Source organism: Diprion similis, chromosome 8, assembly GCF_021155765.1.
Source record: "Diprion similis isolate iyDipSimi1 chromosome 8, iyDipSimi1.1, whole genome shotgun sequence".
NCBI classification, from domain to species: domain Eukaryota; kingdom Metazoa; phylum Arthropoda; class Insecta; order Hymenoptera; family Diprionidae; genus Diprion; species Diprion similis.
Genome location: NC_060112.1, coordinates 24434517 through 24447252, shown reverse-complemented (window position 1 = coordinate 24447252; position 12736 = coordinate 24434517). Strand labels below are relative to the sequence as shown.

Sequence of the window (12736 nt, the reverse complement as noted above, 5' to 3'; positions counted from 1 at the left end):
ACGATGAGATTACGCAACTTACTCAAGCATTTCATATAGGTATCTATAATAGTTATATATGTATACCTACAAGGCTGGCATATGTAACACTATCCTTTAAGCGTACGAACAGGTACCTACTTGGACTATACATGACCTGTACCTACCGAAAGGATTTTTTTCTATCGAGTGGGAAATTCGCCGTTTGTTATCGTTGACGAAAGAGAACCGGTCTGATGATCTAGTAGTAGAAAATGATGTCAAGACGTGATGAAAGTCAGGTGATAAACATTGATAAGAATTGACAAAAAGAAATGGATAGATAGATAGATAGATAGAAAAAGAAAGTAAGTGATGAGATGATGAATTCCTATCACAATACAAGTTTCCATGTGTTGACATACAAAAACTGAACGATGAACGATGAATAAGGCATGATGATGCAACACTTGCGGACGACGAATATGGGCATGCGACATATACTTACTTACCGCTGTATAAATTTTCAAAAGTAACCTCAGCTTGTCCCGCACACCCGTTATCTTCGTCCTATCTTTACTTGCTGGCTGCTGCTGCTGCTGCTGCTGCTGCTTAGTCATCTCGTTCACGGTTATAATAATGCCCATGGTTCGGTGTAGAGTAGCGTGGATTATAAACTATACTCGCTGGGTTTAACCTTCGAGATCCGGTGACGAAATGATTTTACCTCAAGGAGAGAAGATGAAGAGGCGAACAAAAAAAAAAAAACAACCAAGTATAATTGAAAAAAGGATGGAAAAAGAAGAAAACGCTTAATCAGAACGAAAACTGGTTTGACGGCAACGAGTTATCGGTGATCGTAATCATATTTATGTACCCCTCTTGACAGATTTTTTTTTCTCACTTTTTCTACTTGCCTTTATTGGATATTATATTATACTTAGAAGAAGAAGAAGAAGAGTAAAAAAAATTAAGCTGCGGTTGTTTTTTTTTTTTTCTTTCTTTTTTTTGTTTATTCTTCTAGTTCTACTTTTGGTTTGGTTCCTAAACTCAGCTATGCGATCAGTTTCAAGGAAAACGAAAAAGGAACTGAACACAAAAACGTGGCACATAATTAATGATGAACAGAATTCTCTGGATTCAAGGTTGCGGCTTAGATAAAATGAGAGAACACACTATAGAGCGAAATAAAAGTTTTTCTACAGAAATCCAATTTTCTTTCAATCATTTATTTGTAGGTATTCATTTTTTGGATATAACCAAAACGAAGGGATCCAAAATGTATTTCTTTTAGATAAGCGTACCACTTATTGACACGTTTAGACCCAATTATTGACGAATTTATTTTCCAAAATTATAAATTGACGGGACAAACTGTTAAACTTCTCGATGACTAAAACCAATTACTTAGGGGGTTAGACACTGTACATTTATTTCTTGGATAATTTTGGAACTATAGATCAAACAGATATAATCGAAAAACGGTCAATAACTGCTACACTCATCTTATCATCACATAGCTACTAGAAAAAGAGGAAAGAAAATTGAACAGGATGGAAATTGCGTTTCGAATTCAAATTACAATTATTAAAACTCGACTTTGATGGCCACATTAAACGGTCTCTTATCTCTTGACCATTATCATTCTCCCTCTCTCTCTCTCTCTTTTTCTATCTATCTCTCGTCGTTCTAAATTGTGCAACTTAACGAAACACACTTGAGCAGCGTCGCGGTGTCTACAAAGACGGTTTAAAGTCGTCTTATCGGCTCGGCTGAAGCTTGCAAGCTCGCTGTATAGTCGAGCCCCTCCCCCTCCTCCCTCTTATGGCTTTGGCACGTGACCCGCGGCGCTGGTTGCCGCTGATACGCGTACGTGCGTTGAATCGCTATGTTACACTACTGCTCGCTTGCCCTCAAAAGAAACACAGCTAGTCTGCCTCTGCAGCACGCCAGACTCTGATGACCTCGGACCCCGGCGAATTCAGGCCATCGAATCCGACGGAGATTGTCCTTTTCGTGTCTTCTCTTATTCACTCATACTCTTAAGAGGTTCGGTTTGTCTTGGATTTCACTAAGCCTGCTGAAAACTTTTAAAATCATGCAAATTTCATAGGCAATTGATTGTGAGGAAAGTTTCATTAGCGATAAAGAGAACCTGACGTATCATGTCTCTTCCTGATCTACGTCAACGATTCTTGGAGACTCACATCACGTCCAGCATCTTTTATTCTCTCGTTATTGACGACGACCTTTGAACGACGAGAAAATGGGCGACAATATATTTACGTTGGGTTCTCTTTGCTCCATGTTTCAGGGTGCGGACCAGCTCGAGGTGTTGGCCCATCTTCCGGACCACCACGTCTACTGGACCCTGAACGCCAAGAAGCAATTTCGCGCCCCTACCGAGTGGGGCATCTGTTTGAGACCGTCCGCCAACACAGAGGTTAAAGGTACAGCCGGGACTGAGTTCCGGTGCATTACTTTCGAGAACGAGAAGACGCGCTCCTGCTGGATCGTAACCATGCGTCTCGCCAAGGTAACAGCATCGATGTATTTTACCATTTCCCGACCACCACCTTGTTAATTCTTCCACCTCTTCTAACCTCGGTGTAACGATGCTTTATCGACACACAGCATCACCTTCAACTTTGGAATGGAACCTATATCAGTTCGATCTTTCCGATTTGATCTGTTTTGAAATATGTTATACTAGACGAAAAAATAAGCGACACGTATTTTTTTTCATCCGCCAACTAATACTTTATGGGGGAGAAAATCATCCCCAATGATGGATACCCAATGAGGTGATTACTTTTTGTGCTTGATGAATTCGAATGAGAGCGACGCTGTAATGGTTCATGGTCACGCTGGGATAGCTTCTTCGTTTGTCAGTAAACTGTAATACCAAAATGGTGCTTTTATTTTTTTATTTTTTTTTATGTTTCGTTACGTCAACGTTACACCGACGACTTTAACCTGGTTCATTTGTAGATATTTACCCTTTTTTGTTCCCCTCCTTGTTCGTTTCATTTTAACCGTCATTTTCACACCTCGTAGTTTTGGCTTGTTCTTCTTCTTCTTTTTCTTTTTCTTATACTTCTGTCTTTTCTTATTTGCATTCCATCGCCGAATTTCGGTCACGGAGGTTTAATTTAAGCACACGTATGACTGCATGCCAGACATTCCAGCGTGTTCATCTCTCGCTCTCTTTCTCTCTCTTTCTCTATCGCTCCCTGGCGCTTGGCGAAAAGTTCCGCGTGCAGACTTGTCTTCGGTCGATTTTGAACATGGACACAGTAGTTCTCAAAGGCGTGTCGAGCGGGGACGGTGGGAAGCGTAACGGCACATAGCTCAAGTAACTGGCTACACGTTACGTCACGGGAGGAGGAAGAGGAGGCGGAGAAGGAGGAGGCGGAGAAGGAGGTAGAGGACGAGGAGGAGGAGGAGGAGGAGGAGGAGGAGGAGGAGGAGGAGGAGGACTGTGCAACTTGTACCTACAGCTAGATGTTCTATAGAAGCGCATGCCCCTTCTATTATGCAACTCTTCTCTTTAGGGCTCCATTCTTTGGCCAAGTGGGGGCTCAGACCAAGCTCTCTCTCTCGCTCTCTCTCTCTCGAGTTTTCAACCTCCTGTGGGTGGTAGCACTTGAAACTACTCTCCCAGCTTCAAAGCCGAAAGCAATGTCTAGGTTACAGTTGGGCCGTGCACTTTATGCTTACCCTGCATGCATCGTCGCCGGCGTCTAGCGTACAGCATCCATGCATAAGTACACCTACACCTATTTCATCGTCCTGCTGGTGCAGTTGCCCTCGGGCACGTGGGTGGCGCGACACCCTTCCCAAAACAAGATGGCACTTGGCCCTTCCTCTTGGCTCTCTTTCCACTTCTTTTTCTTTCTTTCTCTCTTTTCCCTTGCTGTCTACTTCTCTTTAACATCGCAGCCCGATTCTTTGCGCGGTACAAGCTCTTTGATCTCCTACTGTTACATACTGTATAATGTGGAAGCCAATCTCTTCTCTTGTAATTCACATAATTTTATACCTCTTTCTTTTATCCTGCGGTGTAGGATGTGAAAAGAAAGATTGTGGTTTCTTTTTTGGCTTCTTTCAATTCTGACAATGAGTTGTATCGATTTTCTTCCACAAATGTATAACTTTTAACATTCGATTAGGTTTTAGTCACTTGATTTGAATTTACACGATGAAAAGAATCTCAACTTAGATTGATGGAATGATAAACTTGTATTGTGATTCTTTTGTACCAACTGTGATGATTGAGTCACAACTGTACTCTTCTTGATCAAAATCTAATAAAAAGTCGCGATAACGCCATTTGAAATTATAACGAAGTCATTTCAAGTTTGGATCAAATCGTGACTATAGTTGTACTAAGTCGAACTGAAGTCATGTCAAGTCGTTCGAGACCCTGAATAATCAATTCAAAGTTACGATAAAGTCACTGTTTATTGTGATCAAGTTATTTCATGTCGTTTAAAGTCGCGAAGAAGTCATTTCAAGTTACGATCAAATCGTCTCGAGTAGTTTGAAGTTGTAAAGACGCAATTTAAAGTAAGACAAAGTCATTTCAAGTTACGACCCAGTAGTTTCAACTCCTTTAAAGTCATGAAGTAGTCCTTCGGATCCAAAGGCCAGGGTGCAATAACGATCCAACTCTGGCGAAACATTTGACTTATAATGCAAGTTTAGCAGTTGTATTCCCGTATTTCGGAAAAGTTTTACCGTGAAATATGGTAGTTTTGAGTTGGTGTATCCAAGGTGTGGCAACTTGAAACTCTTTTTTTATCTTCCAGTGTGAAAGTATCCGCACGAAGGTTACCAATGGCGGTTGTGTAGAGTCGAGAGAAGAACGACTTCCGTCTCTTCCTCATCATCATCGTCATTTTCTTCTTCTTTTTCTTCTTTATCCTCGTTTTATCCGTCTATATAGGAGAAAAGCGGCTCCGCTTCTTCGCCCGCAGGAAAGCCACGTTCAAGCGACGAAAATTCTGTCACTTTTAAGGATTAATTACCCGCCTACTTCCCGCCGGTAGAGAACCCGTTAATTTTCTCGGTCCCTTACGTACCTCGTAAAATCGGTCTCTCTCATCGTCCTCAGCCGACTCGGAGATTCCCGGGTGTGCAAAAGGTCAAGGTCAGGGTCCAGGTTTGAGGTCGGGATCAAAGGATGACTCGCTGAATTTTCAATATATTCACCCTACGGGGATGTTCACGCACCCCTAGAGACGTACCTGAATATTCATGACATCGCGACGGAAATAGAAAATTCACCAAAACCGGTACGGAAAAATTCCTGCATTCCTCGTGCCTCGTTCGCCGGTTTGAATAGGAAAAAATCCTTTCACCCTTTCGTCTAGCATCAGGCACCCCGGGGCGCTGTTGGACGTGTTACTGGGTGACAGGCGCTAGATGGGTCGATATGCCAAACTCTAGGCGGCCTTTCCAACCCCTAAAACTACCCCGGAGGTTGGGATACGTCGTGGTCGGTGATTGGCAGAAAAATCATTCGCTGGACCAGCAAATATTAGTGGTTATATATTTATGACACAGGAAAAAGAAAATGTTTTCCAATAGATAGAATTTTTATAGTTTAACCAGCATTTTGGCTACATCGGAACTACACTTGGCTATGCTTGGGAAGGTTTTGCTGTTGCAGAGAAAGATTTTCCTTCGACAGCAAAATTCTTGGGGTTATAACATATTGATGCTAAAATTTAGGGCTACAGTGAATTATTTTTATTTTAAATACACGATACACGGTTTTTCAAAAGGCAAAAATTTGATACGCAAAATTTCAAAACGCTGTGATACAGAAAAGTCGAAATAATGGAAAGCTAAAATGCGGAATTCTTTAATGTTTTGAAAAATAAAAAACCGAAGTACAGAATATTTTTTTTTTTTACATCTAGATTCTTTACATTCTCAAAATTCTATCAACCGTATAAATTTTTGAAATTTTTTAAAAATTCGATATTGTTTCTACCATACTATCATATCACAAGTTTTCAAAAGTATCTTCGATCTACTTTCATGTTAAAAATTTTTCTTCCCTACGAATGTTTCCCGATGTTTCGAGTTTGATAGAAAAATTTTTCACAACATCTCCATTATAGTTGATTATCCATGAAATTTTCATGCTACTCAAAATCTGATGTCCGCAGATATTCTTATCTTTCCATACTTTTATCATCTTTTTCTTTCCTCCTCTACTTTCCTTTACTTTGTACATATTTACATATTACCATTTCTTTTTAAGTCTCAACATTTTTCGTCTCCTTGATTTATCTGCCTTTTTTCTTTCTTTAAAAATTTCGTTTTTCCATTTCTCCCCCCCCCCCCTTTTTTTTTGTTTTGTGCATTGTACTCGTCTTTTCTTTGCAAAGTCGTTCAGGCAAATTTACTCGCCTTACAATCATTCTGAATGAAGAATATATAAGCGTGTGTTGTGTTTTTGAGCGCGTGTGATTGGCGCACCCTCGATCATGTAGTGGTGTGCTGCTTTGTTGCAGTACGGCAAGCAGCTGAGAGAAAACTACAGGGCGTTCAAAAACAAACAATGCGAGCCGACGGTCAGTCCGAAGGAATACAACAGCTACACGGTGCCAAACGTGAGTATTTCTACTTTCACGATATTAAAAAAAAATTAAAAAAATTACCTTTAATCAACCCAAAACTTTAAAAAAAATTTTCCCTTTACTTTACCTCTGCGCGTAAATCCGAGTGTGGGAAATACATGGTAAGAAACAAAGATACCCAAAAAAAGCATAAAAATATTCTTTCTTTCTTTCTTTCTCAATCACTTTTCTTTGTTCTTTGTTCTCTTCTTCGTTGATTCATGGAACGGTTGTTTTATTTTATTTATTTTTCGTTTTTTGTCATTTTTATCTTGCTTTCCTTACTCTCGTCCTAAAAACGAATCGCTGTACGTGTATATATATATATATATATAGTGACAAAAGGAAGAAAGCAATAAAAAGAAGAGAGAGAATAAAAATACGAGAGATGCGAAAAAATTGCACAGACACGTCATGCTCTTGAGATGCCCTGACTTATCCCCCCCCCCCTCTCCGCCCCTTCGCCCCCCAAATAATAAATACTCTGGGGGGATTTGATGTACATCAGAGGCCACGCTGATCAACGCCTGCACAGCATGTATATATATTTATCCCTAGTTAATCCGCGTATCCGGTTGCGAATCGCACACCGCGTGGCCGCCACTCGAGAGCCGCACGACATCGGTTCTCGCAGACAGAGATTCAGAGTCTCGGGTGTCAAACACCGATTTTATTGTACGCGCTGCCTGCGGCGAAACGACACCCGAGACGACGACGACGATGACGACGACGACGATGATGATGACGATGATCTTTATGCCGCTTATCGAGCGTCGCCTATCGGGGAAATTATGCCTCTATATCTGGCAAAAAAAGCCCTGCGCTTTGCAAATTGTTATTCTTTTTTGAAAAAAAAAAAAAAAAAAAAAAAAATTTGAACGACAATCAAGTGGAGAATTGGATGTTGAGATTTTTTTGTTTGTTCGATATTTTGTTTTATTTTTTAATTGCTGTCATTGATTTTTATGTTTCTGATCATTTTAATTTTTTCTTCTTCATTTTTTTTTTTTTTTTTTCTTATTGTACGAGATACTTTACCAGATTTACGGAATATGGTGCGAAAATTGACTGAATAGAAAAAAATGATGAAGTCCTGATTCGAAAAGTGAAACTTGATTCGAATGTATCATTATTGTTTTATTAAAAGATTCCGCTTTCGTTATTTAAAACAAAAAAAAAAGAAAAAAAAAGAAGGAACTTTTTGAATCTTGATTGCATCTGTTAAAAAAAATGTTTTTATTTTCTGTACATAGTTTTTTTTTTTTTTTTTTTTTTTTTTTTTTTTTTGTCTCGTTGTTATCGTTATTATGTACTTTAATTTTTCAACCGAAAAATCACCGTTGAAATTTATGAAAGATATTTGAAAAATTTTCATCAATCTTTCGAACGTCTTTCGAACCGACCTGTAAATATTATTGAATTTTTATATCGATTCGAGGGAATTTTATATCGTTATTATACCTGTATAACGTTATATATATATATATATATATATATATATATATACTTACACCGCCATACGACTTCTTTCCGTCGTAAAATATCGTCCCGACTGATTGGCAAAAAACCCCATTTCCATCCGGGCAGATCGAAAGACTTTGGAAAAGCCCGAGGGACGCGAGGGTGTTCGCCTTTTAACGCGAGGAAGACCCGCATGTTCGATAATCTCCGGGGATTTCTTTTCCCAGTCTCCGGTGCTCCGTTCTGACTAACCCTGCACGGATTTACTACTCATTGTCAGTGTAAGATGCCTCGAAAGCCGTTGCCACTTTTATTTCACCCCGTCGCGCGTCACAGTCTGTGGTGCATCGTTTTTATGGTCAATTTTTCGATTCTCTGATTCACTAGAAAAGAAAGAAAGAATGAAAGAAAAGAGGAAAGTAAGAAGCAAATAAAACATGAATAAAAATATCTACATCTATAACGTATATGGGGTATTCCACGTCAACTCGACCACTGTTAATTGAATTTTTTTTATTTTTGAGATTTTTAGATGTTCGGGGTTTAACACTGGTCGAATTGGCGTGGAATACCACATATACATATAAAAAATGATGAAATCTTAAAAGATCTAAATTAAAGCAAAAGCTTAATAACCTTTTCTTGTTATAATTTTCAATTTTCCCAAACTGAATTTAACAAGACGTCGAAGATTTCTTCATCTTTATCTTTATCTTTAATCCGATGTTATTTTTATTTTATACTTTATCATTCTCTCACTCAATCAATTCTCGATATATATTTTATCGTTACCGTATAGATGTAACACGTGTGCCACTATATAAATGTGTGTGTGCGTGTGTGTGTGTGTGTGGGTGTGTATATCTATATGTTTATACAGCTATTGATACCCACGAACACGTGTAAATAATAATAAACGATAACGCGAGCAGATATCTTTCAATATACATATATAGTATACTACATATATATTAATACATAATAATGATAATGATAATAATAATAATGAAAATTGCGAGGTTTCCCGAACGACAAGTAATACTCCGACATTACATACGTGTGTATATATATTTATATATATTTATATATATATATATATATATGTATTACGCAAAAATGTGTGTCACGTATGATACATATATATATATATATTCATTGGCGCGTGGGTGTTTGCGAATGTGTCATCGTGTCTTCCGTCACGTGGCGTGTTTGCAAGTCGGTATAAAATCTTGATAGGTGCCCAGCTGTTATCGACTCCCGCATGCGATCAGATCAGACCTCCTCGATCGCTCCGGATAGATCGCTCCTTAAACAGATATGCAATATCGATCATCCTCCTCAGCATTTAATATATTATCAGCGGTAACGTGGCGTGCACCTGTGTACTATATATATATATATATAAAGTGGAAATTCCTGCATTTTAACACACGTGACAGAGTATGAAAATCAACGTTGTTACACTACCTACCGTTATTGTTTTAAATCCCACGATTCGAATTGCAAAATCCGATCTTTATTGGATCTGACTAAAGTTATATTCAAGATTTTACGTTTAATCAGAACGTTTGTATTCTTATCGAATTACGCCCTTCTCTCCCTCTTCCCTGGACAGTTTGCTGTATTTATTTTTCTATTTCTCTGTTTTTTTTTTGTTTTTTTTTTTTTGCCTTCTATTTTGTTTAAAAAATTTTCTTCCATTATTTTCAATTAAACAAGACTCGATGATCGTTTCACTATTATACTCGTATGGTTGATGCACGAATCAACCTCGAATTACAATATCGCAACAATTGTTATAGAAAAAATATTTTATACGGAGTAGCTGCCACGTGTCGTTAAAAAATAATAATAATAATAATAATAATGCAGCAGGTACATACCTACATTTGTCAAATCGTTTAACATGTTTCACTTATGCCTATCTAACGTCGGCGGGAAAATGAATTCTTGTATTATTCTCTAATATATACACATTTACTCAGAATCATATGAATATTTTTCGTTAATTGGAGAACTAAAAAAAAAAAAAAAAAAAAAAAAAAAAAAAAAAAAAAAAAAAAAAAAAATCTCAAAAATTCTTATATTATACCTGTGTGTATATAAAATGAAAAAAAGGAATTTTTCGCCAAGCGTCGTCAAGACCCCTTTTTCAATATAACTGGAAATATTTCACTGTTTAAAAACAATAATGATAATAATAACAGAAACAAAAAAAAAAAACGCAATAATAATAATTAAAACCCCTTGCGAGAATCGCGACTTGTTTTGCAACTACATGTATATACACATATATGTGTGGATACATACACTTATGTACGTGTACGTATATATATATATATATATATATATATATATATATATATATATATATATGTATACACACACGTCCGGGCGTCACGGCGTCTGTGTCTCCGGAGTCCGTGCACCAGAGGAAGAGGTCGACGTCAACGGTGGGGGTGGGGGTGGGGGTGGGATTATACCTATAGCTATAGCTATAACATAGTTTGGCTTACAAGTTTGGTTATATATAGGCGGCTGGTGGTTATCTACATACATATATATATATATACACGTTATACACTACATACGCATACTGTAATATACTATATACTATGCATACATACATACATACATACATACATACACACATATATATGCGTGTGTGTGACTATATACATACACACACGTACACCTGCAGCTGAGTAAAAAAGTGTGCCCCGGCTGTTGCTACGCCAGGCAGAACTATCGACCGACCAGACTACCGGCTCCCCACTGCAAATGTGTCTGTAATCTCACACACACACACACACGTATGCTTTGTGCAATCCCTCCGACCCGTTTTAACGTACATACATATTCTCTTCATTTGTCGCCTGCAATATGTATATATGTGTATATATATATATATATTAAACTTCGGTACGTTGGTATAATACACGGATTTTCATCTTATTATACGTATGTATTGTAGATATATATATATATATATATACATACCGGAGCTGCGGAACGTGGGCGCGGATAAACCGGCGCGTTTTAACCGACAATTTTCCGCCGCGTTATATTAATACCTATCTTTAATTGTATGTATCCATATTATGAAATTTGCCTCTGTGTATGTGTGTGTGTGTGCGCGCAAAGAGTGATTAGCTAATGGTCGAATGGTTTAACGCGCATGCGCCAAAATTCTAGAGGAAAAGCTTCGTTTGGTTGTTGTTTCGTCAGGTTGACCAACCGTCGTAAGTTCGTATGACTACTCGCCGCAATTGTTATCAACTGTTGAAATTTTTTAGGTTATATACATCGGCGGCGAGATTTTACAGGGTGTTCAGTTATTTGTGAAAACGTAATTCACTGAGAATTTCAGGTTTTTATAAGACAAGAATTATTATTTATACAATTTTTTTATCGTGTAAACAATTAATGAAAAATGCAACAGTCATACAAACAGGAATATTTTATATTTGAATAGAGCACAGCTCGTTGTGAGGCGGATTTGTAAGAATTCGTTAGCACGTACAATTTTTAAGAAATCATAACTCGGTTCATGACCATTGACTTAAAGTTGAAAGTAAAAATTTTTTCTTCTCACCAAATTCTTATGAATCTAGAATGAAAATTAGTTTATTCCAGATACGACATGAAATTTCCTGAGATTTTCAGGGCTTTTCCAGGGGATATGAAATTTCCTGAGGACCCTGATTTCATAATTTCCATGAATACTGGACACCCTGTTTCATACGAACTAATGACGGTTGGTCAATTTAACGAAACAACAACTAGGCTTTTCCTCTAGAATTTTTGCGCATGTGAATTACACCATTCGACCCGTTAGCTAACCACTCACTCTAATTTTGTTTGTGTATATTTGTCAAGTTTGGAAAGATTCAAACGAGCTGATCAATCGTTGCGATTCATTTTTCCCACTGGATATATTTTGATATTAAATATATTTCAGTCGAAAGAGGACTTGGCGAGTTATAAAATTAATACCTGTGATATAAAGTGTAAAAAAAAAAAAAGAAGAAGAAGAAGAAGAAAAGTACATAAATAAATAAGTAAAAAAACGGAAAAAGGATGATAAGTTTAAATAAAATATCAATTGACATTTTATACGACAGAATCGACGACGAATCGAAATTTAGATTTGCCAAATTACTACGGAACGGAAGGTCAATAATTGAAAATTCACAAAATTAAACATTCTCATCGATCAAGGGGAAACGATCAAACCATTCGTGATTTTCGAACCGTGCGTCGTCGCGTCAGCAACTATACTTCATTTATATTCTGCTCTTTACTTTTTTCTCTTTACTTTTTCGACAAGTTATAAACCGCTCGGTGAAGTAATTGCCTGCATTTTTCATTCTAATTGATTGAAATTTATTTCGCAGCATATATATATATATATACGTATACGTATATGAATTGTTTTCTACAGGTTTGACCGAATGTTAGTCGGAATATTTAATTTGAAATTAATCAAAATTCACTGATTCGAGAAAGGTCAAACGGCGTTCGAGTGCACTTTAGAAGAAACAAAAAGAATTGGAAAAAAAAACAAAAATATTCGACTCCTTTTTATCAAAACAATTGATCGGATTCCTTTGCAACTTTTAAAAGTGCTCGTTGCAATAAACGTATCTGATTAATAATATACACATTAAAAATTTGACGGTAAT

General features: G+C 37.4%; 1 protein-coding gene across 4 annotated transcripts in view; it reads left to right on the top strand.

Annotated features, from left to right (window-relative positions):
• Positions 1-12736, top strand: part of LOC124409755 (growth factor receptor-bound protein 14-like) — a 288180-nt gene that overhangs the window by 239915 nt on the left and 35529 nt on the right. For 3 of the 4 annotated variants that reach the window (XM_046887582.1, XM_046887581.1, XM_046887584.1), the window contains 2 exons: positions 2273-2494; positions 6465-6584. In XM_046887582.1, the coding sequence (XP_046743538.1) occupies positions 2273-2494; positions 6465-6584 (342 nt within the window). The remainder of the gene's footprint in view (positions 1-2272; positions 2495-6464; positions 6585-12736) is intronic. The other variant, XM_046887583.1, reaches the window with a different exon arrangement.